We start from the raw sequence: 27,335 nt of genomic DNA on the forward strand, positions 1-27,335 counted from the left end.
CCTCTGTGTGTGCGCGAGTATTGGCATTTCTACTCCCACGCTTGTATGCCACCATGGTGTGCATTAAGCTGTGATGTGATAATGTGCTGCTAGGTGTGTCCATGGCAGACTTTGTGTGTAAGTGTGTGTGAGCATCTGTGTCCTTGTGAGAACACTCAGTTCTGGCTCTGTGTGCAGAAGTACCGGAGTGACTGCAGAGGTCCAAGTGTCTGTGACTGTGTCTGTCTGTGTGGGTTTCCGTGAGTGACTCTGAGGCTCTGAAAGGCTGTGAGAGCTGGTACTTTGGTGCATGGGAGAGTTCTGTGTGTGACTGTATGTGCACAGGTGTGCATGTCTGTACATGTGTGCCTAGGAATACATGATTCTGAGTACACTTGTCTAGGAGGATCTCCCCACCCTTAATATCAACTCTTCTGTGTCCTTGTCCTTGTCATGATCTTTATAATCAGCCTTCTCCATCCCTTTCCCCCCTTGACCTCTCTGCACCACAGCCCTCCAGGCCCTGAGGTTGGGGGCTCACCCATTTTTTTTTTTTGGACCAGGGATCGAACTCAGGACCTTGCACATGAGAGGCAGCTGGTGGCACCACAGAGCTAAATCCCTGGCCCAGGGGCTCACCCTTTTGAGGCCTTCAGTCTCCCTACCCCTTGGTTCTACAGGTGTGGCGGTGCACACCTGTCATTCTGACTACTCAAGAAACTGAGGCAGGAGGATTACAAGTTCAAGGCCAGCCTGGGCCACTTGGTGAGACACTGGCACAAAATAATAAAAAAGGGCTTAGGCTGTAGCTCAATGGTAGAGCATTTTTGGGTTTGATCTCCTGAACCACCACCACCACCAAAAAAAAAGAACAAATTAAAAAAACAAAACAAAACTCTGTGGTTCTGGTGACCATGACTAATGGGCACTGGGCTATAGTGGAGGCCACAGAGGCTCCTCCTCTAAACTGGTGCCTCACTGGATCTCCACCTGTCCCAGCCCTACTCCACCCTATCCCTTGTGTCCCCTTTGGCTGTACTACCTTCCCTTCTTCAGGAAGCAGCCTCCCCTGTGAGAATTTTGGGAGCCAGAATTTATGTTTCTGGGTTCAAGGACCCTAATCCCTAGAGCTGCCCTTTGACTGAGGGTTCAGGTCAAGGTGACCAGAGAGTGGGACTGATAGCCCTTCTCACACCTCCCTAAAAGCTTTCTTCTTCCACTCTGCAGGTTTCTTCTGCTAGGGCTTGATAGCTACTTCCTTGTGCCCTTGGATTGCCATAGCTGCCTCCTGGCTCAGCAGGGGGGATGTTGGAAACAGGGAAACCCCCAGCATCATAGAGGACAGGGTCAGGGGAAAACAGTAAGAGTTGACTCAGAAAACTGGGCCTGCCTGCAGACCCTGAAGGGACCGTGACCCGCAAAAGCCAAGACGCTGTTTCAAGGCATGTAGCCCTCTACATACAGCAGTCTGGAGAGAGTCTTTGAGGTCAGCCTGTCCAGTTACCCTCCAGAGCGCAATGTCTCTGTATGCATCCAGTGCATTCATTCACACATACAATGTTCACCACACCAGGCCCCAGTCTAGGAAATGGGGACACAGCTCCACCAGTTGTTATCCTCAAGTTGTTTCGGACCTCAGTGATTTTCTCCTACCCCTCTCCCCAAGGCCCTGGGAACTCACTACCTCAGAAGTACTTGAGTTCCAGCACTGACAAATTCATCAGGTAAGAGACACCTTTACTACCTCCAGGAAGTCATTGGTGATAGGGAGTGAGTACCCAACAGGAAAGTTGAAGACCCCAATCCCAGCAAGATCCTCATCCACCTGCTGTAGCAGGAGTGTGTGCACACAAGGGCCCGAGCTGCTAGGCTGACTGTACACGCCTGACCAGGCCTTCAAAGGCTGGCCCAGTCTGTGCCGCTTTATTGCCCAGCTAATGACGGTGATTAGGCTGACAGGTGCTCCATGCCACCTTGCCACACTCCTGCCTGCTGAGGAGGGTGGTTTCTGAGCATTTAGGGGAAGCGTGGTTCCTGGGTCCTGCGAGGGCACCTGCCACCTAGCTGATGGCTAGACCCTCAGGCTGGCTTTTGTATACCTCTCTTTGAGATGTTGGGGCAAGCTTCGTACCCTGGACTGCTGTGGGGCTGAGGACAGTGGACAGAGCATGTGCACCCGAAGAAAACTTTTCTTTAGCTAAACCTGGGCTGCGGTATCCATGCGAGGTCCAGGAGAAAGCAGTAGCAGAGGATCCGAGTATCTTGTGTATGGCGGGAGTGGGGTGGGGTGGGGTGTCTCTGCTGCTTAGGGGCCCACTGCATTGTGGGTAAGCCACTGGGGGAGCCCTGCCATTCGGGGCTGGCCTAGCCCAATGGGAGGACGGTTGCCTGGGGGGCCTTGAGGGTCCTAGTGTAGGTCTGGGTGGGAGCCTGATTTACAGTGTGCTTCATGCATGAGGAATGCCAGCCTGGGGGCCAGGGTGGGGGCGGAACCACTCACCTGACACTCCTCACTCTCCTGGATGTCTGGCATGTCCTGTCAGGATCCCCTGTCCCCTGGGGACAGCAGTGTTCTCCCCTGTGCAGTAGCCCCCTCCCAGCTGCACTCCCCATGAACCCCCAAGTCTGGGAAAACTAAGTGAAAGAAAGCCCAGCCCAGGGGGAAAACTAAATTAAATTATTTTTGTTTTTTTGTCCACAGTGACAAATTTAAAATAGACACCAAGGTGAACTTTCAGCCAGGAAAGGATGCTAAGCTCCCAGAATGGATGATGGTAGTATCACCCCCAAATGAAAACCCTGGAATCTGTGGGAGAGGGTATGGGGTGGAATGGTAGAGGAGGGGCAAAGGTAAGAAGGCAGAATCACCCAAAGTTGTCTGGTTCCAACTCGGAAGACCATGATGGTTTTGAGCCTGTTCTTATGAGTCTAGCCTGTATCCGCCTTGCCGTAGGCTGCCATCTGGGGTAAGGGTCCATCTTTCTGGGTAAAGGGCATGGGTCAGCCTGCCTCCTCTGGTCTGGTGGGACTGGTTTTTCCAGCTGGAGGAAGGGTCCGTGAGGAATTGGCAGGGAGAGAGGGTTTTATGTAAATGCCCAGGGAGTGCTCTGGGAACGGGAAGGCCGGTTTTCCCAAAGACACGCAGAGACTGGCAACTCCCAATTAGCTGGCTGGTGATCTCAGTGCTGCTTTCTTGGTGGCTGCGCCCACTCCGATCGGCCCTGGCAGGGGTGCCCTACCATTACCTTCTCCTGGGGTGAGAGGGGTGCCGAGGGAGCCACTGTGTAGGACAGAGGCCAGGCCCCCTCCCCATACCCTCTAAGCTGAGCTGGAACCACATGGTGTCGCCGTGAAAGACCATCTCAGACTACTGAAAAAGGCTTTAATGTGGCTAAAATCAGAACCCTTCCCAAACCCTGAGGTGCTGGGCTGGAGTCCCAAAGGCTGTACTTATGGTTAAGTCCTGCTTCCAGGCTACTCTAACCCCAAGTTTCAATAAATATGTGCAAAGGGGTCTGGTTCCCAAGCTAGGAAGACAAGGAAGGATGTGTGTGTTTTCTTCAGATGCACACACGTGCACTGTCAAGACTACACAGGGCTCCATAGGATGCCCTCTCGAGCACACATTCGTGTACATCCCAAAGCAGACATTTTCCTCTGACACACTGGAGAGAGTGCACACACCTTCTCATGGACACACGTGAGATTGTACACACACCGAGCTTTCTCCCAACTTGGGATGTGTCCTCCCGGTTCAGAGGAGTGGGATGGAGATGGGCTTGGCGTGGCACCCCATCTAGGGGCTGAGTGTGGTGGGGTCTGGCTGGCTGGGGAAGCACTGGGTGATGTTTGACTGGGCCCAGGAGGGAAAGGTGTACAGGTCGAAGATGGGGAAGCCCCAGCTGTTGATGGCTAACATGATGACCAGCACCCCGATGATGTTGAGCAGGAATCCAGCACGAGCCTGAGGTGAAGAGAGGCAGATTGGCTGGGTGGATGCTGAGTGGCACCAGGGCCCAGTCTGCCTGCATTCAGGAGCGCTCAGCAGCCCTCCCGAGAGCAAGCTTCTCCCTGGGTAAGTCCTGCCTTCAGTCTAACCAACAGCGCTAGGCAATGCCCTTGCCCCTCACTTCACTGCCGGTCCTAACAGTGAAAAGGGGGGCCTCAGGAGCATCTGGGGCCCTGGGATTGTTTTCTCTGAGTTCATCTTCCTGAGTGTTGCTGACCCCTGGACCTTCCTCATGTCCCGACCCCCTCTTGTGGCCAGCACTGCAGGGCTTGACTGAGGGACCATATCCCAGTCTCCCCTTCTGTACCCCCAGCCAGACAGGGCCCTCCTCTGAGCTCTAGGTATTTCAGAGGCTTTCAGCTATTTTGTGGTCCACAGAGATGGACGGCAGGCAGGAAGGAGAGGAAGGGCATTTTCATTCCCTGCCACTCACCATATCAATCACCCTGAGATTTCCAAAGGAGAAGACGATGGCGTTAGGTGGGGTGGCCACGGGCAGCATGAAGGCCAGGGAGGCAGCCAGGGTACAGGGGAGCATGACATAGAGTGGGTGGAGGCAGATGGCTTGAGCCTGGAGGGGGAACAGGGGGGCAGAGCTGTTCGTGGTTCCCATTCTGGGGAGTGAGGCATGGCCTCCAATTCTCCCTTCTCTGGGTGGCAACTCCACCTGCAACACACTCTGTGGTCATGAACCCACCATTTGTGCCAGAAAGCACTGGGTGACCTGGGAAGGGCCCCTTGACCTCTGTGGAGGGGATGAGTGTGCAGCCCTGCCCTGTGGGGTGTAGGGAGGGGAGGGGCCCATAAAACGGATCTCAAAGGGGCTCCCGAGGTGTCATCAAAGGCTGCGGGAACACGCCTGGGGAGGAAGGGGCTGGGGACGCTCCAGGGAGCAATTTTACCTCGTCACCTCTAGAATGACCACAACAGGGACTGGGGTGGGGAGGTGGGTGAGGCCACCATTGAGCTCCATTGGTAAACTCAAAGGGTGACGTCGCCAGAGATGGGGTCAGTTAGGGGCTAGAGGGTTTGAGGCCCAAGAGCGTAAGACTGGGAGAAGTGTGGAAGTTTAGGGTCCCCTCCAGGAGAGGGGAGGTACAGTGACAGGTCCCTGGGGACCTGTGGAGGGGGAAGGCAGGAAGACTGCCCGGAAGAGGTGTGTCTGCAGGGCCAGCTCACCATGGAAGCCAGGATGGGCAGGAAGAGTGTGGTGGTGGCCACGTTGCTAATGCACTCGGTGAAGGTAGCAATCAGGAGACAGATGATGAGGGCAGTGGCAGGAGGTGGCACGTGCTGCAGTGGGGACAGTTTGTCCCCCACCCACTCGGACAGGCCGGATTTCTGTGCAGAGAGGGCCGTGTGTGAGGCAGGGTTACCTGGACCCCAAGCCCTTTTGCTGCCTATACCTGTGTAGTCTTCAGAGTCGAGACAGTTCTGAAGGGAAGACAGCATCCAACTAGAATCAAGGGCCCTTCTGCTGCTCTTGGGGCAGCTGGGGAGGGGTGGAGGGCCAGGAGAGAAGCTAGGAGAGGGGCCCAAAGACCTTCTTGGGAGGGTCTGAGGCTTTGTGGGAGTAAAAACCTTTGACCCCATTTACCCCATCTTCCTGACCCCTCTCAGGAAGTCTCTGGACAACCTTAGCCCTCTCCTTGTCCCCAACCCCATGGGGACTGCTCCTGGCAGGGAGGCAGAGTGGAGGGAGGACCGTTAAGATGGAAGAGGCCAGTGGTCTGGTGGGCAATTGGCAGTGTGGGGAAAGTGCCAAAGTCTCACCCTGCTCACATCTGCAATGCGGACTGTAAGCCCCACTGCCAGTGCTGCATTGGTGTGCAGGAAGCAAAGGTTTCAACCTCATTCCATGCTGCTGGCCTTAAGCATGGTGTCTGGCAGTCAGTGGGTGAACAAGCACAGACCCTGCACCGATCCCTGACCTGGGCCAGCTGCCTCTTGTCTGTGCAATGAATCTGCTCAGCCAGAACATGAAGGCCCAGGGCTGCAGTTTCAAGAATTTGTTTTCCTCTTTTGGATGGAGTCTCTGGAGAAAGATGGCCTGGTCCCCAGATCCTGGCGGGTGTGATTATGGTGCCCCCTGGTGGTTGTAGCAGGAGGACTGGGTCAACCCAACGCCAACTACTGGGGTGCTGCAGCTACTGCATTCTCAGTCTGGCCTGGATGAAGGGCTGTAGAGGGATCACAAGAGAAACCTGTCTTCCCTTTAGTTCTTAGAACCCCACTGGGCACAGGTCTTGAGGGCTCATGTTTCTTTCTCCTTCTTGGCTGGGGCTGCTACCTTCTTCCTTCCAGCTTCTTCAAATTTCTGCCCATTGTGAGGCCTCCTAAGTGGGGATCGTGTTTCCCTTCTGTGGGACAGAAATACGGTCTCTCTCCTGCCACGGAGCCCCTGCCCAACAGGCTGGTGGTGGGGGAGCTGGGAGTTTCTCACCTCACTGCCTTTGGCCAGGGCGAAGCCACCACCCAGCAACAACAAGATATTCCAGGGCATCTTCTCATTCATTGTTTTCCAGGTGAGGAGGGCAGGAGGGGCCTTCAGCTTCCCTGGGTTTTCTACTCCCCAAGCAGAGAAGAACAGGTCACTAAGAGCCACCGGCCTTCCCCCTCCCCTCAGCTGGAACCTCCCTGAGTTGGTCCCTATCAGAGCTTCTTGAATGCAGTTCTGTAACATCCCGACTCTGTCCCTGAGTCCTTGTGCCCTTGGCAAGTCACCCTAACCTCCTTGGGCTCCTGCCAAGTGTGGTCAAATGTACATACATGCTTGAAGGCAAAGTCTACTTGGAAAACCTTCCCAGCCCCAGCCAGGTGCTTACCCGGGTCCTGGGTCAGCCCTGGGATCTTGGAGGGCACTATGAATAGAATTACACCGATGAATATTGCCACGGTTCCATCGGATGCCATGCTGTGGGTGTGATAGGGAGGGTAGGCTTAGTGTCTGGGGGGCATTCAGGTGGAGCGGTGACAGAGAGGAGCCTGGTGAGATCCCCTCACCCCCAGATTCACCCCCTGTTCTGCAGTGAGGGCCTGGTTCCCTTCCTGCCTCCCCACGGTTTGAGCTACAAGTGCGTCTCCTCAGGCCCCCAGCAAGTCTCACCTTTCCCCCTTGCTGTTGGCAAAAGCCACGTTACCCCAGCCGGGGAAGAAGCCTGGCTCCCTGGTAAACCAGAGCACCACCAGGATGATGAAGAGGGCAGTGACAGCCTTTTCAGCAAAGTTCATGGGGCCCAGCTGGTTGTGTTGTACCCTGATGACTTGGAGGGCTGCCTGCTTTTTCTCCTTCCCCTGATCTCCAATGCCAAAGTTCTTCTTGAAGCTGCAGGCAGACAAAAGGGGTGGCTCACGAGAGACATGTCCCAGTTAGGGGGCAAGGTGCCCTGAGAGCCCATCATGTGAGACGGAGGCCTGCATTTTGGGGTCATGTCTCTAAGGTCAGGTCAGGTCTCACTCAGCATTCTGGAGAACAGAGGACTTGGAGGGGGATTGTGGGCCTTTGTTTAGCAAGAGAAGCTGCGTTTCCCCAAGCTTAGGCCTTCTCCATGTGCCCTGTTAACATTCTTCTTCCAATGGGTCTCTTGGGCTGCATCCTTCCAGCCTAGGGTGGGGAAAACCAGAAGCTGCGTTTCCCCAAGCTTAGGCCTTCTCCATGTGCCGTTAACATTCTTCTTCCAATGGGTCTCTTGGGCTGCATCCTTCCAGCCTAGGGTGGGGAAAACCTAATGGCCAGACCCTTGTGCCTCTTCCTGGCCCTCCTCACAGTTCTCCTTCAGCAGCTTTTCAGGAAATCTCGATTGCTTCCTCTCTGCCTCTGGAATCCTCCACTGGCCTTAGCCCTACCCATAGTGTCCTCGGTGGTGCAGGATGATATGGCCTGCTTCCCTGTGCTGCTTACTTAACTTGCATTAACATTTAATTTTTCACTTGGGTAAATCCAACTTAGCTGCTGGACTGTGAGTTCTTCAAGGCCAAAGACCATGCTTCACACCTCTTTCCCTTGTCCATGGTTCCCTGCATTGATCTCTTGTATCATCTCCCAAACTAATCCAACCTCCTTGCATCTGCACACATGATTTGCACAAAGTACAGTAATAATACTTAAAATCTTGCAATGGCTCCCCTCTGCCTGTGAAGGCAGGACAAAACAAAACAAAACTATAGTGTAGCACCATTCATACCACCACTAATGTCCTGTATACATAGTAGACATCATGAATCCATCACAGATTTGATTCAGACAGCCTTAGCAGGCTCTCCAGTGATTTCCAACTGATAGCTCCAAACAGTGACTCCAAACAGGAATGAAATCCACTTGCTACCCTTGGCCTCAAGGACAAGGTCCTAATTCTATTTATTTACTTGTTTGTTTGCTTATTTAGGCAGGGTTTTGCTGGGTAGTTCAATCTGGTCTTGAACTCACTAAGTAGCCCAGGCAATCCTCCTGCCTCCATCTCCCACCATGCTGGGACCACAAGCATCCACCACCTTTTTCAGCTCCCCCTCGCTGCCTCTCAAGCTTTGTGTCCTGGTTCTCTTTCATGATGTTTCTGTTTCTTCCCCACGGAACCAGAGATTCCCCAAAACACACCAGGTTCTTTCTTGTGGCTGTGCTTCTTTTCTTTTTTTTAAAAAAAATTTGCTTGTTTTTGTTTTGAGACAGGGGTTTCACCAAATTGTCCAGTCTGGCCTTGAACTTGTGATCCTCCCGTTTCTGCCTTCCCAGTAGCATGTGCCACTATGCCCAGCACCTCTGCTTTGCACCAGCTGTTTCTGCTACCTGGAACGCTTTTACCCTATTCTCTACCTGGCTGACTTGTGGTCCTGCAAGAGTCAGTTCAGACATTACCTCCTTCTGGAATCCCCAGGAAGCCCCCGGGGGTATGGGCAAGGACCTGGGCTTCTCGTAGCCACCCCGTTACTTACTTGAAACCCAAGAAGAGGATCTGAAGCCATAGCCAAGACAGCAGCAACAAGATGACCATGGTGGGGAAGGCAAAGCCAAACCAGGAGGCAAAGTTTATGATGTTGGGGTTTGCGGGGAAGATCCTGGAGGGGACATGGGATGCTGTGTGACATTGACCCGACAACCACCCGACTCCGTTTTCCTCCAGTGAGAGCGCCTCCCACCCCTGCCCCACTGGACCCTGCCCTCTGACACTCACGAGTTCATCTGGCCTTGTATCACTAAGTTGGGTGTGGTACCAGTCAGTGTGGCGATGCCCCCGATGCTGGCTGAGTAGGCCACGCACAAGCTCATGCCCTGGGTGAAGCAGAGCTCCTTCTTGGTCCACTCCGTTCTTGGCTCTGAAGGAGCAGGTGTGACCTGTCCATTTTCTAGGAACAGGGGAGAGCTCGGGTGGAGTCAGGTGCAAGGACAGCTCTGGGGAACTTGGTTGGGACTCCATGGCCTCCAGGGTCCCTTGTTGGTGAACACCTGAGATCTGGGCTGGGAAGAGCACAGAGGCCATCCCCTGGTCTGAGAGGTCCAGCATTCCCTGGAGCCTTGGCTTGGGAGTACCCTCAGATGCCGTCAGGCCCAACCTCTTTTGAACGATGGGAAGCCAGGGCCCAGAAAAAGGAAGAGAATTTTCTAAATCCTCTTGTTGCCCACCCAGACTTTAAAAATGGATAGATAGATGATGGATGGATGGATAGATAGATAGATAGATAGATAGATAGATAGATAATTTATCCATGGTTCTATGACTCAAACCTAGGGCCTTGTGCATGCCTGGAAAGTGTTCTACCACAGAGCTACACCCTCAGCCCATGGGTCTTGGCATTTTAAAACCAGAAAAGTTCCAGGCAATCTGGAACAAGTTGGTCACTGAGGCTCTTGCCTCACTCTTCCCTCCCCGACTCTCCAAGATCATCATCCTTGGGAATGGACAGGTCCCTCAGACCTTCCGCAAGAACTGAGGGCTCGGGTAGGGTCTGCCTCTTCTGTCTTACCAAGCTTGGTCCCCTCCTTCTGGGGACTCGGATCCTGGAGCTCAAAAGTGGGGTTGTCACTGCCCCCCTGTATGTCTATCCGTGTATTGTGCAGCTCCTCCAGGACTGCATGTGCAATGGGCACCATCATGGCTGAGGTGGCCGTGTTGCTGATCCACATGGACAGGAAGGCCGTGACCAACATGAAGCCCAGCATCAGCCTAAGACAGACAGATGCCTGTCATTCCAGCTCCCCTTCAGAGCCTGGACCCCGCTCCTCCCGTCCTGGCTTGTGGGACTCACAGGGCAGGCTGCACCCCAATGATGAGGAGAGCTCGGAGGGCAATGCGTTTGTGCAGGTTCCAGTGCTCCACAGAAATGGCCATCATCAACCCCCCGATGAACAGGATATTGGTGTCCTTGAGGTACTCAATGCTGACCTAGCAGGCAGGGACATGACAGAGATGCAGGAAGATTTGGGGTCTCCCACAGTGCCCCGGGCCTATGAGGTGAAGTCCCTGATATCTCCCCATAGTAGCATTCCCCCGGACTCTCAAATGGAAATGGCCTTTGGATTATCTACCATTTGATATTAACCAGGTTCCCCTTTTCTTGCCAAATTCATTCTTTCTTCCCTTAGGATGACTGGGAGACCATCTAGCCTGATTCATTCATGTCTCAAGCCATGGGCTGGGAGATAGATAATTTCATGCTCTTTCTAGAAAGTAGAACTGGGTGTGGTGGTGCACGCCTGTAATCCCAGCACTTGGGAGGCTGAGGCAGGAGAATCACCATGAGTTTGAGGCCAGCCTGGGCTACACAGTGAGTTCAAGGACAGCCTGAACTGTCTCAACAAACAAAAACAAACAAACAAATAAACAAACAAAAGGTGTGTAAGTGTGATCCTTGGGCCAGTGTCATTACCATCACCTAGAACTTGTCAGAAATGAAATGCTTAAACCCCATCCTAGATCTACTGAGTCAGAAGCTCAGTGGTGGGGCTCAGCCTTCTGGGTTTAACTCAGCCTTCCAGGTGATTGTAGTATTCGTTCAAGCTCAGGGGCCACTGACCTAGAAGTAGAGTATATAAGCCTGTGGGTATAACCAAGCTTGGATGGAAAATATTTGAAAAGCAATCATCCTTATACTGAACATGCACACTTTCTCCCTCATGCTTATTCCCTAAACAATGCAGCATAGCAACTATTTACATGGTATTAGGCACTACTAGTAATCTAGAGGTAATTTCAAGTATAGTGAAGATATGCATAGGCTCTTCACAAATACTATGACATTTTATGCAAGGGACTTCAGCAAGGACCCAGAACCAATCCCTTGTGATAGCTAGGTAAGAAACTATAAATGCTTCAACTGGACTTTTCGTATTTTCTTTTCTTCTTTCCCTTTCTCTCTCTCTTTTTTCTTTCTTTCTCCCTCTCTTTCTGTCTTCTTTTGTGCATGTGGTACAGAACTCAAGACCTTTGCACTGAGTTACATCCCCAGCCGTTCATTTTTATTTTTAATTTTGGGTCAGTATCTTGCTAAATTGCTAAATTCTCAAAGCTGGGCTTCAACTTGGAATCCTCCTGCCTCAGCCTCCCAGGGTGTTGGGATTATAAGTGTGCACCACCATGACTAGCTTCAGCTGACTGTGGAGCCCCTTCTCCTGCACCAGGCCTTGCACCTCTCTGGTGAGGCTAACCCTGCTCTCTTTGGAGGAACTCTCCACACCAGTGACATGCATTCCTAGAATGCTCTACCTCTGGTCTTCTAGCTGATTCTTCCCCCAGTGTTCTCTGAGCTGTCAAGAAGAGGCAGGGACACTTTTTTCTGTGAAATTTGCCTGTGATGAATTGGCCATGGTCACCAGAGCCCTGGGGAATATCCCCCTTCCCTGTGGGCCCTTCCTCCCATGGACGTGAGGAGCTCACCTCAGAGGCTTCCATGATGCCCATCAGAGGGAACAGGAAGAGAGGGAAGAAGGCAGTGATAGCCAGGGGCAGAGCCTCGGTGCACCAGAAGAGTGCCATGAGGCTGATGGTGTAGGCACAGTAGGCTTCCTGTGGGTGGGACGGGAGCAGAAGAGCTGTTAAAGGGGCAGGCCCAGAGTCTTGTCCCTTCCCAGCCCAGAGAGAAACCAGGCCTTGTCGCAGAATGGGGAGAAACCCATGGATTTCCAAGCCCGAGGTCACATTTTATAATGGTGGTGGTGGTGGGGGGTGGACACCACCTTGACTTTGTTTTAACCATGGGGGCCCAGACATTATAACCCAGCCACACCAGTGTCTGGAGTTGGCTTTGAGGTCTCATTCAGCCCAAGGGGACTGCAGGGGTCCAGGTGAGGACCCTGAGATGAGATGAGGGTACCCAGGGCAAAGAGCGGACCCTGCCAAACCCTCACCTTCCCTAGCTCCTCTCACTGCCTGTAAGAACGTGTTAGTTTGTATGACTGTTTAGTGTCGTTTCCTCTGCTAGGAGGTAAATTCAATGGGGACAGTCAGTTTTGTGGAATCTGGATCCTTGGAGCCCAGGACCCAGGAGAGAATGAAAGCGTCACCTCAAAGTCTTGGGGATGCTGGAGGGTCTCCTTCCTAGTAATCCTGGCCTCACTGTTTCATGACACAGCTCCAGAGGCTCCATTCACACTTACAGGCTATGTGAGAGGTTCCCTCATTCCTGCATTGTGCAAAGAGCAACCCTGAGGCATCACCTGGGTACCAGAAACCACCCTTTCCCTCATGAGGTCCCTGAGTCCAGAGATGCCTGACCTCGGGCCTACATGAGGTAGAATGGACGCCAGACAGTCGGGCGCCAGATGTCAGAGGCCTACCCTCCCCAGACGCCTCTATGAGGACTGAGGAATCATTAGCCAGAGGAGACCTCTGGGAGAGGGGGCACCTGAACACTCTGTTTACCCAAAGAAAGGGCAGCATCAGGAATTAGTTGGACCGGGCCGTGATCCCTTCGTCTCTTGCCTGTCTCAGTTATCCTGCCCTCTCCTCTTCACCCAGTACAAGCTGGCCTCACCTCTGAGCACCTCACGGTCTCAGTGCCTGGAAGCTTGGAAAGGGTTCTGTGGTGGGCACAGGTGCTGGCCTTGGAGAAGAGGAAGCTGCTGTTTAATGAGCAACTCTTAGGAGCTTGGTAACACGTAAGGGCCATTAAGGTGGGTGTGGTGGCCTCACTTTATGGATGAACTCAAACAGTAAGTGGCCGACTCAAGGTCAGGGAGTGGCAGCGCTGGGATGTGAACTCAGGTAGGGCGTCTGGGTTGTACAACTCTGGGAGCTTCCCGAGAGTACTCCCCTTGCCATAGGTGGCAAGGTGCCCCCGGAGCTGTGCAGTATGAGTCCTGCAGAGAGCCTGCTGTGGGGCCAAGACTGGATGACAGCAAGCTCTCGTTCTACTACCCCCCCTTGAACTTGTCAGCTTCAGGGGTGGGGCCTCCTTGACCCTCGATCAGAGATCCACCCCTCTCCTCCCCCAGTAGGATTCTGCTGATGCTGATGTTTCTTCACCCATTTCCTTACCTGCAGCAAATGGATGGCCAGTTATTTAACCTCCCTTTGAGCTAAGGGCAGGCCACTCCCCTGGACCCTGGAGTCCCCTATTCCTTCACCCAGAACTCTCTGGTCAGACACAGAAGGGGGACTGGGGAAGCAGTCACTGTGCTGATTCAAGAAGAAAGCTCCAGCTGGCTTGGCGGCACATTCCCATAATTCCAGCACTTGGGAGGCTGAGGCAAGAGGATCGCCATAAATCGAAGGCCAGCTCGGGCTACATCGTGAGTTCAAAGCCAGCCTGGACTAAATAGTGAGACTGTTTCAAAAAAGCCAAACAAACAAACAAACAGAAGAACAAAACAAAACACCAAGAAGAAAGCTCTGCAGAAGGAGACTACTTTGTGATTTATGTGCTCACCAGGCAGGCACCAAACCACTGAGCTAAATCCCTGGCCCTCAAGTAGGTTTTTTTAAAATGCACATTTAGTTGCTTAGAGGTACTGACTATCATTCCCCTTTCATACAGGAAAAAAATTTAAAAAGGTGCAAATAAACATCTCAAAGTCACACAAATAGTAAGTGGAAAAGTCAGGCTTTGGTTCCTGGGCCCCAGCTTTTACCCTGAACACAGGCCCTCCATTTGAAGGTGTCTCAGTCTTGGGCTCCCTGTGACTGGGGAGGGTCCTGGCTGGAGATGAGCTGAGGCTCTGAATTTGAACTTAGTGAACTGAGAACCTGCCACCCTTCCTGTTGCCTGACCTTGTCAAGGGGCTGTGGTTAAAAACAAACAAACAAACAAACAAACAGAAAAAACAGTGTCCTGCTATGTCCATCCAGGCTCTCTTTGAACTCCTAGGCTCTGGTGATCCTCCACCCTCAGTCTTCTACATAGCTGGGACTACAGGTTCACTACTGCACTCAGCTGAGGTGCTTCTCCTTTGGAGACCCCATTTCCACACTTTAACAGGAGTTGTTGATTGCCAAACCTGCCTGTGAGCTCCATTGTATAATGTGACCCCCCACCGCCCTTTACAACGTCATCGGATCCTCTCCACATCTGTCTCTGGATCAAAATCCAAAGCTGTCTCAAAGTTCTACCCAGAAACCTTCCCAGACCCTGGGCACTTTGGCCCTGTGTCCCCAGCCCAGCTCCTGGGCAGTCTGTCAAGCTGAAGCCCAACTTGCTGGCTTATTTTTCTTGAATCATGGCATTCTTAACTGGGACATAGACTTCTGAGAATCCATGGAATTCAATAAGCAAACCATTTCATCTTTTCACTAAGATCCAGCTAAAGTTATTAATACAAGCAACAAAGTCATAGCACGGAGTGTCTCCAATTTAAAAATGGTTGGATATTTTTGGCTTTGTGATGTAAAAAACAATCTGAGTTCTGTAGAAACCCTACTTTAATGTTTATTAGCCATCCTTTAATGGTAGCATCCATACAGCTCTTCTATTTTTCATCTTAGTGCAGTATTCATCAAATTATATGGGATATTCAAAATTTTATTCTAAGACAGATTTGGTGTTAGATGATTTTGCCTAACTGTAAGCTAATGTTCTGAGTATGTTTAAGGTAGGTGAGGCTAAGCCAAGCTTTTGGTAGATTAGCTGCATTACCTGCATTTTTAACCTATAACATTTTCAACTTATGGTTTCTTTTTTTTTTTAAGACAGGGTCTTGCATTGTAGCTCAGGCTAGTCTTGAGCTCACTATGTAGCCCAGGCTGGTCTCCAACTCATGGTGAGGTGATCCTTCTACTTCAGCCTCCCGAGGGATGGGATTCCAGGCGTGTGCCACCGCGCCCAGCATGATGGGTTTATTGAGATATAATCTCATAAACTGAGACTTAATTATACTGTTAAGCATTATTGGTAACTTGGTACAGATTTGTTTCCCCCTCCTTTTGAGAGAAGGTCTTGCCATGTTGTCCACGCTGCCTAGAACTTCTGAGGGCAAAGGAGCCTCCTGCCTCAATCTCCTCAGTAGGAGGGGTTACAAGGCTGTGCCACTGCACCCAGGTCAATATTTTATTGAGGCTATCAGATTTGGACATCTGCCCATATGAGTTGTCGCCGTTATCTCTGAACACACGTCAACATACGGTTTAAGCTTATTATTACCAACATTATGGCAGTCATTATACCAATGCTAGATTTTTCATTTTTCTTTCTTTCTTTTTTTTTTTTTTTTAGTGCTGGGGATGGAACTCAGGGCCTTGCACATATAAGGAAAGGTCTACCACTGAGCTGCATCCCTTACCCAGCACTAGGTCCTTCTAATGCACTAAGAAGGAAACATGCATATCTGAATTGCAATATATTTTGTTGTTTTTTGATAACCATGTCAAAATGATTGGCTTCCACTGCAATTCTACCCACTTTATTTTGTGCATTTCAAAGCAATATTCTGAAAAGGAAACGAATCAAGACACAAAGAGGTCTAGCATTGCCATGTTGACATTTGTCGAGGCTGGACTGTTCTGAGGGGCAACCTGGATCAGGTGCCAGTCCCTTGGGCACTCCTAAAGCATTGAGGGTCCTTTCTCCTCAACCCCTTAAAATGTCTGATTAAAAGGTCAGTATCCCTGCTCTGGAAGTAGGGATTAAGGGACCAGGCTTGTTCTTCTGGGCCACTCTAATTCTCTCTGTCTTTTTTTTTTGGCGGAGGATTGAGACAGAGTCTCACTATGTAGTTGAGACTGACCTGGAATTCACTATGTAGCCCAGGCTGGTCTAGAACTCACAGCGATTCTCCTGCCTCAGCCTCCCAAATGCCGGGATTGCAGTCATGTGTCACCACGCCCGGCTAATTCTCTCTGTCTTACAGCCCAGCTCAGTTGAACTTGGTCTGGCCAAGCTCAGCTGGTCACCTATGGTGACCACCAACCTGCACACTGTCCACTGGCAGCTCCCCAGGACTGCCACACTGCGTAAGTCCAAGGGCACCATTTATGTCTGGAGTTATTCAAGACAGAGCCTGGACAGCTATCTGTAGTGCCCCCACCCACTTTTGAGACAGGGTCTCACTATGTAGTTCAGGCTGGCCACAACTCACAAGGGTCCTCCTGCCTCAGCCTCCTGAGTGTGGGGACTACAGGTGCGCACCACCATGCCCTGCTGCAGTGGCCTCCTTCAGAGCTCAGAAAGCAGCGCAAAAGTTTTCTTCCTTCCAAAAGCTACTGCTCTTCTTTCCGCCTGTCACTATGTCCTCCTCCACCAGACTGGTAAAGTAGCTGTTTTCAACTCTATTTCTTGGCTATAGCATTGCCATATTGACTCTTCCTGCCGTATCTGTTTTTTTGTTTGTTTGTTTTTGTTTTTTTCCCCCACTACCAGGGATTGAACAGGACCTTGTGCTTGTGAGTCAGGCATGTTGCCACTGAGCTAAAGCTAAATCCGTGGCCCTTTCACTCTCTGTTTTGTTATTGTTCTGGTGCTGGGGATCAAACCCTAAGCTTTGTACTAAGCAAATGCTCTACCACTGAGCTATACCCCAGTCCTGTGCCTTTACACTCTCCACCGGGTTGTCTCTGCTCCGGCCACTCTGGCCCTCTTCGTATTCCTCCAAAACTCCATCCTCCCTCTGGCCAGGAGGCCTTTGAGTATAATGTCCTCTCCCTGAGCTTCTCTTTCCTCCCTTCTTGCTTAGTTGATATCTATTCATTCTGGAAATCTCAGTGCAACTATTTCTTTTCCTGGGAAGCCTCCCTGGCTTCCGGGCTGGGGCAGAATCTCTATGTTTCATACTCCGAGCTCCTGGTTCCTCTTCTGTAGGGCTCTCACCGTAGTCCGTAAGGACGATTTTGTGTCGTAAATGAAATGATGAGGCTATTCGCTGAGCGGGTAGACTCAAATTCATTTCTCCTCATCCCAACGGGGAGCCTGGCACCTTGACAGTACAGCTGACACCCTCAGTGGATGAGTGGATGAGGCAGGCCCTAGACAGATGGACCTGTGTCAGGCCCAGCTCTGCCCCCTAGTGGGCTGTAGGTCCAGGGCGGGTGGGCTGCCCTATAGGGTCAGCAAAGCACAGGGCGGTGAAGCCTGCTAGGGTTTATAGTCCCAACAGCTCGCTTCTTTTGCAGAGGGAAAGCACACATCCTGGAACCAGAAAACCTGCGTGTCTGGGCCCAGCTTCACTGTCATGTGTCCTCAGGAAAGTTCGTTAATTTTTCTTGACTTTGTTGTTTTGTTTTTCTCAGAAATATTGAGTTTTTCCTGGTGTCTACATGCGTCTTTTTAAGCAGTTTCCTCATCTACAAACCGGAATAAGAGAAGCACTCACCTGGCTAGGCCAGCGTCAGGATGAAAGGGCTCACAGATGTGAGTGTGTAAGAACATGTTGTAAAGCACTGTACCCCACTATGTGGCAGGGCTGGCCCTGGGAGAGAAATGTGCTCCTGGGATGCCAGGGGACTGGGCTAGGTACAAGAGGCAGAAGTGGAAATAAAAATGAGTCTCAGGGAACTCAGGGCACACTCTGGACCCTGAGCGAGTGGCACGCATGTGGGAGAGAATAAGGACTTCGGGCCTCACACACAGCCTGTGGCTGTCAGGAGCAGTAAATGTGCCCAGAGTCCCAGAGGTGTCAGCCTCTTCCTCCTGGTGATTGAAGGTGGCACAGGGTGGGGATGGACTGGCACCCTCTGCCCCTCTGCCTCTCCAGGGGTAGGGGATGCTGGTGGCAGTGAGCATTCTCAGGGTTTAGAAACAAGAGTGGGGCACTAGGTGGCAGCCTGGCACATGTCACTGCAAAGAAGAGAGCAGAAAAGTGGGTGCCCAGAGAAGGGGCCCCTTTCCGGACCCTCCTTCCATCAGTGCGGAGCAAGGCTTCCAGAGGGGATGCTGAGTCACTCGGTTGCTGAGCGAAAGGGGTTGGATGAGAGCAACCGCAGCGGAATCAGTAAGGCGGGAAAGATCAAGACATGTTCCTGGAGGGGTGTATACTTTAAAAAATCTTGTTAGGACCAGGGATTTAGCTCAGTGGTTCCGCCGCCTGCCTTGCAAACACAAAGACCTGAGTTAGATCCCTGGTACAAAAAAAAAAAAAAAAAAAAAAAAAAAATTCTTGTCTGCCCTGAGGGGAATCTAGGACTTTATCCAGAGGCAGGAATGAAAGGAGGAGGACTTTGAAGGGTTTTAAACTGAGAAAGTAGCATGATCCCGCTGGTGTTTTATTAAAAGATTATACTGGATGCCAGGTGTAGTGCACACCTGTAATCTCAGCACTCCAGGAAGCTGAGGCAGGAGAGTTTCAAGTTCCAACCCAGTCTGGAAAATTTAGAAATTTAGTAAGACCATGTCTAAAATATATATATTTAAAGGGCTGGGGATAAATGTAGCTCAGTGTGAAGGTCCTGGGTTTGATCCTTAGTACTGGGAGGGGGTAAAAAAAGAGGAGGGCTGGGGATTTAGCTTAGTTGTTCCACAGCCTGCATCACAAGCACAAGGTCCTGAGTTAGATCCCCTGCACACACACACACACACACACACACACATCCAAGAAGGAAAAGAAAAGATTACCCTTGGGTGCAGTTCATGCTCAGCATTTGAGAGCCTGTGAGTTTGATCTCAGCATTAAAAAAAGAAAAGGAAAGGAAAGGAAAAGACCCCAGATATTATATTTATGCTATCATGTGGTTGAAAAAAAGTATGTGTGAGAGGGTTTGTATATACTTAGGAAAATCTATGATTTAGGAATTCATACCTAATTTTGGATACCAGGCCCCTCTTGGCAGCCTGATGAAAACTTCCAACCTTTTAGAATAAGGTTTTTAAAAATTTATTTATTTAGCTAGGCATGGTGGCGCACGCCTGTAATCCCAGCACTCTGGAGGCTGAGGCAGGAGGATCGCTGTGAGTTCCAGACCAGCCTGGGCTACATAGTGAGTTCCAGGTTAGAGTCAACTACATAGTGAGACTCTGTCTCAAAAAAACAAACAAAAAAAACAGAAAAAAATTATTTATTTGTTTGTTTGTTTGTTTATTCTGGTACAGGGATTGAACTCAGGACCTTGCGCTTATGAGGCAGGTATGGTGCCACTGAGCTAAATCCCTGTTTCCCTGAGAATAAGGTTTTAAAATACACTACATAAAATACATAAGACTACAAAGGAAACCAACTATGCTGAAATCCAGTTATTAAAATAAGAAAAAGTGCTGGGGGAGATGATAGCCTTTCCAGGAATAAGAGGCAGGTGTCAGATGCCTGATACTATTGAGGACTGAATACAAAGGGAACAGTGGCCATCCATCCATGAAAATGTGTCCCATGTTCTCTGCAGAAACCAACCCAGAAGCCAAACCACAACTCTTGCAGCTGTTGGCTCTAAACAGTCAGATTTGTTCAGGTTGCCAATTTCCTTCACTTTTGCCCGTTCTCTTCTCCCACTTCTAACTCAGGAACAATCAAAGAAAGCCAACTACGCTCCCCAGCCAATCACATGGTGTCTTCCAATTCTAGGTGTGCGGCTCACAGCCTCCCACACGAACAGCCTGCAATCAGCACACCACTGAAGCTTCCATTTTGTCCCTTTGAAAGCCTTCCCTGCGTGCCTATGAGGCTGTGCTAGATGCGAGTGATGGTGGCTGATTTTTCTGATCCTTCATTCTCACTTGGAGAAGCTCCACTTATTTCTGTTCCTTAACCTGAACAATTTTGTCTCATTATCACTGCTCCAAGACACCTGCAGGACATAGCGGATTTCTTTCTTTGTTTTCGGAGATGGGGTCTTACTGTGTTCCATAGGCTGGCCTTGTACTGTGGGGCTCAAGTGATCCTTCTGCCTCAGCCCCTGGAGTTGTTGGGAGTACAGGTGCTCTTTACTAGACAATGGATTTGAGTGTTGGAGAAAACAAAGGGGTGGTAAGGAAGAATCCTGTCCTCACAGTTTGGGCAGGAGCCAGGCCTATACGGCCCACTAAAGGGTGAACAAAAGCCAAGCCAGAGTCACATGAACATAGCATTCCCACACTTCTCTGTGAACGTGATCTTGACGACAGCCCTAAAGCCTTGCTGCTGAGTTATATCTAGGATGTTGTTTAAGATTCTACCAAACCTTCCTATGCCTGGCCTTCACTGTGAAGGTGCTGATAAGCAGAGACATGACTAAGTAACCTAAAGGCAAAGTCCAATCTGGGAACCTTCTATCTCTATTTCACAAAGCTCCCTGGCCTCTGAGGCTGGCTGCTTCTTCCACCTCCTCCTCCTCCTCCTCTTCTTCTCTTCTTCTTTTTTTTTTTTTTTTGTATTTTGAGACAGAGTCTCACTATGTAGTTGAGACTGACCTGGAACTCACTGTGTAGCCCAGGCTGGTCTCAAACTCACAGCGACCCTCCTGCCTCAGCCTCCCCAATACTGGGATTACAGGTGTGTGCCACCACACCCAGCTTCTTCTTCTAATTTAGAGGCCAGGAAACATAACCACAGACAGCCCAGGGACTGCTTCAGGCTGCTCTTGGAAAATAGAGCTCACCATTCTCAGGGTGACTAGACAACACATTCCTGTGTCATAGGCGGGGACATCTGAGGCCCAGGTTAGGGCGCAGCACATTTAAACAGAGCTATGGAAGAGTGAGGCATTTGTCCAGTGCTTACGAGGCCAGTCTGGGTTTTCCAGGGGTTCAGGAAGTCACACAAAAGCTGAGGGCATAGGAAGCCTTCGCTTATGGAGCCCCAGATGGGCACTCTGAGTGTGTGGGTTCTTCTATCCCATCTTCACAGAATACGCTTAGAGATGGGAGGGTTTGCAGAGGCTCAGAAAGGTCACATGCTATAGCCTCCCCCAAAGTGGGTTTGAACCCACATCTATCTGGCTCCAAAAATTCATGCTTTGTTCACTAGGCTCTGCTTTCTGAACCAAGAGCCAGGAAATCTCAAGATAGAGGGTCCAAATTCCTTATACAGTTTGTGTCAGCAGTGAATCATCGGAGGCCTCCTCTGCCTTTGGGCTTCAGGAATAGCTTGCATTACGGGTATGTTACACCGGTATTAAAGGGCACACATAGCATTTGTGCATTCCGGGAGTTCAGGTGATTCAGAGGAAGAAATTCTGTCACCTTCTGTTCTTATGTAAACACAATATCGATTTCTGCAGAGCACTGTCCTGACCAACGTAGTGCTGTTGGGAGACTGTTTTTATAGGTGGTCTCTATGGGTCCTGCGAGGCATTTGCGTTTTTTATTCTAACTTATTATTAGCCCCCTGCCCCTGAGCAAGTTGTTTACCCTTCAACCCCTGCAGCATGAAGTCCTTGCTCATTCCCCTGGCCGCATAAGCCTGACGTCAGCTGACCTTTCATTTTATCTCTGAATTTGGCTTAAAAAAATCTCGTCCTTTTTCAGCCCTAAAGCCACACTGACCTTGTTTATCTCTTCCCTTTGCCAAGCTCCCCACTGTCCAGGGCCCTTTGCACTTGTTCGTGTTCTGCCTGGACGGCTCTTCACCCAGAGCTGGGTTTAACCGGCTCTCACCTGCCCCTAAGGTCCGAGGTAAGCATCTTCTCCTCAGGAGGCCCTTCCCTGAGCACCGCATTGGGAGCAGCTTTTCCCCGAGCCACCTCACAGCCTGCTGCTTTATTTCTATGGCTCGTGCAGCACACGTACAGTCGGTGTGTCTCCCACCCCCAAGAGTCCAGCTGCCCTACAACCTCCCCGCAGGGCACCTAAACGGTAGCTGTTCCATAGTAATGAGTCTTGGTTTACTGATTCGTGAATGAATCCATCGATGAATGACTGAATGGATGCGGGTTCCTGGCACACGAATGATGCTTCGGCTGCATGGCTGGGGGGCTGGGAGAAGCCGTCGTGCCCCGCCCTCCCCAATTATCTCAGACCATCAGAAGGAACCAGCACTTCAAGGATGTTGTTGACGTCTTCCCACACACCCCTTTCATTCCCAGCTTTTCCGTTTCTCCTGCCCCTTCTTCCTGTCCTCTGCGGGTGCTCTTGCCTGCTGAAATCTTACCCAGCCTTCGGGCCCTACTCAGAGCCATGTGCTTCAGATTCTTACTTGAATCCCTTGGAAGAATTGGCTCCCTCTTCTGAATTCTACAGCCTCCTTGCTATGTCTCTGTGTGGTATAAACACCCATCTCCTCTGTACTGACCAGCTCGAGGGTGAAACATCAGCCAGTAACCCCTGGCACGGAGGAGAGGCTCCACAGCATCTGGGATGGAAGGATGGTACAAGGCGTGGCTGGGTGGGAAAGATCTTAGAAGGAAGGCTGGAGCGGGGCTCATAATTGGGACACCCTACATCCTGGACAGCCTCACACAAAGACCGCAACACTAGCTTCCAGTCTCAACTTTTTTTTCTAGATGGGACATTGCTTTACTACTCTGGCCCTCTGTTTACATGTCTATGAAATGGAGAAAGCAGCGGTACCTCACAGTGACACTGAGGTTTTTTGTGAGAAATAAGTCAGTTCATAATGCTTTGAAGTGCTTGATTAAATTTCAAGTGTGTGAGCTGGGCATGATGGCGCAGGTCTGTAATCCCAGCACTCGGGAGGCTGAGGCAGGAGGATCGCTGTGAGTTCGAGACCAGCCTGGGCTACATAGTGAGTTCCAAGGCAGTCTCAACTACATAGAGAGACTCTGTCTCAAAAAAAAAAAAAAATCAAATGCACAAAATATACTCAATACTTGTCCACTATTATTACAGACACAGGTCTGAGCCTAGTCTGGGTCTCCCTCTTTCTGTTGGGAACCAGGATTATGGGCTATGCTTGGGGTTTCATTACAGATGGCAGAGACACAACAGGAATTCAAGAAAGGATCATCTTTGCCTGCATTTCTTCCTTCCTTCCTTCATTCATTCACTCAACAGCTATTTCCTGGCACATCTGCAAACTGCCAGGGCCTAGGATGCTGCATAGAACAGGAGGAGGTCCCTGCCTAGTGGGCCTGTGTTCTAAGGCAGGAACTCAGAGAATAAATAGAAAGTAACACAAATATATAACCTCTGATAGTGAATGGTTTATAAAATAGAACAACAGGGGCATTAATGAAGAGTGACTGGGGTTTCCAGAGAGGCTTTTCCGTGTTGGATTTAAGTGGAAACCCAAGACACAAGAAAGCGGCACTGGGGAGAACAGGGCTGGCGGGGCCTGAGCAACCCGAGGAGCAGCGAGAAGGCTGCGGAGCAGGATGTAGAGGGCGGAGGAGTCTGAGAACCTGAAAGGTCCCAGCTGTGCTAAGTTCGGATTTAATTGAAAGCTCCATGGGGAAGCCGGTGTGGGGTTGTAAGCAGAGAAGTGATGTGTGTGATCTTAGGTTTCGAGATCATCACCTTGTTTGTTGGGTGGCAGAGGTTTGGGAAGAAAAGGATAGGTGAGAAATGACAAGGTGGGAACTGATTCCACTCAAAGTACAGATGGTTCGACTTAAAATTTTTCAACTTGGGATTTTATACAACTTTATGATGGTGTGAAAGCAACATGCACTTCATAGAAAGCCTACTGCAAGGGATTTAGCTCAGTGGTTCTGTTGCCTGCCCCCCCCAAGTATACTGCAAACTTCAAAATTTGACCTTTCACTAGTGGCAGTGAGTGGCCGCTCTGCCAGCCTCAAGATAACAAGAGAGACATCCGTGCTCTACAATGTGTATGGTGCTAAGTGGGGAGGTGTGGCAGATGGGGTGCATTAAATACATTTTCTACTTACAAAGTTTCAATGTAGGATGAGTACGTGGGGATGAATGTATGGGGATGTAACCCTATCCTAAACCAGGCGCATCTGCAGTGTTCTGGGGACATTGAGTGCCCAGGACCTGCTGGTGCATAGAGAAATGAAGGACAGCAAGCACTCTAGAACAACTTGTGTGCTTTGGGCTAGCACTGCAAGGTATCGGGTTGAAGCATTTCTTGGCAAGTGCAGGAAAAAGCCCGCTAGAGAAGAAAGGGTAGTCAGGTTTTGACTTGGGCACGGAGAAGAGTAGGCTGCTTATCATGAAGATACACAAGTGAAGGAAGTCTCCCGGATTAGTTGACTAACAACAGCAGTAGATGTTAGGGTTGGGGTCACAGCCTGGGATCTCATGGACATAGAGATGTTTTTGTTTGTTCGTTTGTTTTTGTACCGGGGATCGAACTCGGGTCCTTGCACTTGCGAAGCAGGCAGCGGAACCACTGAGCTAAAGCCCCGGCAGAGATGTTTTTATAGGATGAGACACCTTAAGATCATGGGGTTGGGAGATGGGCAGAAAGGACCCTAAGTAACCCCAACCTCCAGAGTCTGATGGAGGAAGAGCCAGAAAGGTTGGGAGGAAAATCAGGAGAAAGTGTCACCAAACCCAAGGGAGGCTAGTGTGGGAAATGCCACCAAGCAGTTGAGGAAGGCAAGAATGGACCGCAGCTTGGAGCTATGCAAGGTGATGAGGACTAGAGTCTTAGAGATGGGAGGTGACCACAGAAAGTGCATGTGCAGTGCAGATGACATCTCTGCTGCTGGCTGTCAGGAGAGAGAGAGCAGAGAAGGAAAACATGTCTGACGGGGAGGTGCAGGGAAGGAGGGTCGGTTTGACTTGCTTATTTGTTTAAGATAAGAGGTATTACAGCATATTTATCTGTTGATGGGAAACAGGAGGACCCAGAGCAGAAATTGACCATGCAGGAGAGAGATGATCATTGCACAAGCAAAGTCCTAGGCAGGGGAGGGATTCTAGAACCCTGTGAAGGGCTGGCCTCTTGGGAAAGTCCTTGGAATCGGGACAGGGCAGGCACAATCTGTGGGTCAGGGGTGGGGAGCAGGACGAGGTGCAGTAGAGGGAAAGCTGGGACTCCTCAAATATCACATTCATATGAAGAAGTATGGCTTCTCTCACCGTCTTCCTTTGTGACCTTGGGCAAGTCCCTGACTCTTTCTGGGCTGTGCTTCTCTTCTGCTGGAGGGTAGCGGTTGGAGAGGTTACCACCCTTGACCTACCCTGTCTGGAAAATTACTGAATGATGTCCCAGTACAGAGACATCACTGGCTTTAGTCCGAGATGAAGATCGTGTTAAAGGTCCGCTAGGCCTTAGCACTCCCCATGTGTCAGGGGTCTAAGTGCTGTGTTACTATGGCCCCAATCCCTTACCCTTTGCCTTGGATGAAAGAGCTTCCTTTATTACCCTGTCTGTGACAAAAGACAGAGAAAGGGTCAAGGGGGGATTCCGAGGCTGTAGGGGATTGGGGAGGACAGGGCCACGACTCTCTTTCAGCTAGCGTGAGGCCACAGGTTGGGGAGGAGACACGACGACCCTAGAGCCAGTCCACACATGAGTGCCAAGGACTGGGGACACAGCTCAGGGGCAGAGCTCTTCCCTAGCATGTGTGTTCTATCCCGAGCCCCGAGAGGTTGGGGGAAATGACCCATAGGACCCTCCTCCTGGATACCCCTCTCAACGCCATAGGCTAATTTACATTCACAATTTTCTATTCTTTTTCTTACAGAGGAATCCAAAAGGATATAATAACCAAACTCTGTGGAAACAGGACCTGTCTTGAGACTTTGAGTGACTTACTGTCACCCTCTCCATCTGTAAGATGGGACAATTGAAAGAGGGTTCGCGTGCCCTTTCGGGTGTCCCTTCCCAAGTAGGCCACTCAAGCACCGAGAGGTCCGGCAGGAGATCTTTATTGTAGGGAGGCGAGCAGGAGGCAGGAAGGCAGATAACCAAACTCTGTGGAAACAGGACCTGTCTTGAGACTTTGAGTGACTTACTGTCACCCTCTCCATCTGTAAGATGGGACAATTGAAAGAGGGTTCGCGTGCCCTTTCGGGTGTCCCTTCCCAAGTAGGCCACTCAAGCACCGAGAGGTCCGGCAGGAGATCTTTATTGTAGGGAGGCGAGCAGGAGGCAGGAAGGCAGAGAGAGAGAGAGAGAGAGAGAGACTGCAGACACAGGTTTCAACTTTCCTGGACCACTGTGGCCTTGGGGGGGAGGGAAACCAGAGATAAGGGCATGAGGTCATTTTAGGAGCCAAGATGTACCAGGAGAATGCAGCCTGTGAGGCGACGTCACAGCATACTTCAACATGATCAATTCCCTAACAACAATTGGATCTACCTCGCTAGATGGGGAATGGGATTATCGGGTACACAGTGTGGGTTATGCTATGGGGAGGCTCAAGGGAAATGTAGATAAAGTTCTGACTTTTGCTGGGCAGGGGAAGAGGTAAAGACATTGCCCAGGCTGTGCACATTACAGGGTCTCTTCTTCCAGTTCCTACTCTCTTCCTCAGCAGAAACCAGTCCTTGAGACTGCAGGTGAACTTTTCCTTCCCTTTATATTTGTGAAGGCATAAACTGCTCGAGGCTAGTTTCCTCCTACTCTCCTTTCATCTGTCTGTAAACCTGGGCACCAGTCCTCTCCACCCTCAAATGAGCCTGGTCCAGGGCTGGGTGGACACAGGACAAGCAGATCAACTCCATCCGCCCCTGCCTCCCTCTGCTTTACAGAAATGACTTCCTGTTCTCCGAGGCAGTGGATCTTCAATACACTGGAGCAAATTGCATAGGGTTTCTACTTTTGGGTGCCAAGCAAAAGCCTCCTTTGACTTTTTGAACCCTCAGCCCTGAGGAGGACCAGGAGGTTGTAACCTCACCTCCAGGATAGAAGAGGTGAGAAAGTTATTCTGGGTCCCAAGGATGCCACACTCTGGCCCAGACAGTCCTTCCCCTGCTACCCCTGGGGATATCAGTGCCTAGAACCCCAAGTCCTTACCTTGCTGGGGATGAGAATGGGCAGAGGCAGCAGGATAATGGGCAGAAACAACACAATCAGGTAGGAACGATAGGCCCACAGGCCCTGCCAGCAGGAGGCCATGGTGTGGACCAAGTGAGCCTGCTGGAGCCACTGCCGCCTGGACCCAGGGAACTGAAGGACCAGAGACAGGCCAGCCGGCAGGTGGCCCGAGGCAGG

General features: G+C 50.8%; 1 protein-coding gene across 2 annotated transcripts; it reads right to left on the reverse strand.

Annotated features, from left to right (window-relative positions):
- Positions 1-3,338: 3,338 nt before the first annotated feature.
- Positions 3,339-27,335, reverse strand: Slc13a2 (solute carrier family 13 member 2). Of its 2 annotated transcripts, XM_010642323.2 has the most exons (12): positions 27,138-27,335; positions 11,857-11,985; positions 10,229-10,365; positions 9,947-10,146; positions 9,157-9,328; positions 8,918-9,040; positions 7,095-7,313; positions 6,814-6,902; positions 6,432-6,553; positions 5,168-5,329; positions 4,422-4,559; positions 3,339-3,943 (listed from the first exon to the last, which is right to left on the reverse strand). In XM_010642323.2, exons 1-12 carry the CDS (start codon positions 27,237-27,239, stop codon positions 3,776-3,778), a joined length of 1,761 nt encoding a protein of 586 aa, XP_010640625.1. In that variant the 5' UTR covers positions 27,240-27,335; the 3' UTR covers positions 3,339-3,775. The 2 variants fall into 2 exon arrangements, with proteins under 2 accessions (XP_010640625.1, XP_010640626.1); XM_010642324.2 differs by lacking the exon at positions 11,857-11,985.

Source organism: Fukomys damarensis, unplaced genomic scaffold, assembly GCF_012274545.1.
Source record: "Fukomys damarensis isolate Sample0158 unplaced genomic scaffold, DMR_v1.0_HiC HiC_scaffold_13, whole genome shotgun sequence".
Classification (NCBI taxonomy): Eukaryota; Metazoa; Chordata; class Mammalia; order Rodentia; family Bathyergidae; genus Fukomys; species Fukomys damarensis.

What these genes read in the sequence shown, in the direction of transcription:
- Slc13a2 (XM_010642323.2), bottom strand. Translation starts at nt 27,239, where the DNA reads ATGGCCTCCTGCTGGCAGGGCCTGTGGGCCTATCGTTCCTACCTGATT. An exon ending in GCATCATGGAAGCCTCTGAG is followed by an intron (nt 10,366 to 11,856) that starts GTGAGCTCCTCA and finishes CCTGCCTGCTAG; the next exon opens with GTCAGCATTGAGTACCTCAA. An exon ending in GAAGGAGGGGACCAAGCTTG is followed by an intron (nt 9,329 to 9,946) that starts GTAAGACAGAAG and finishes CCCTGTTCCTAG; the next exon opens with AAAATGGACAGGTCACACCT.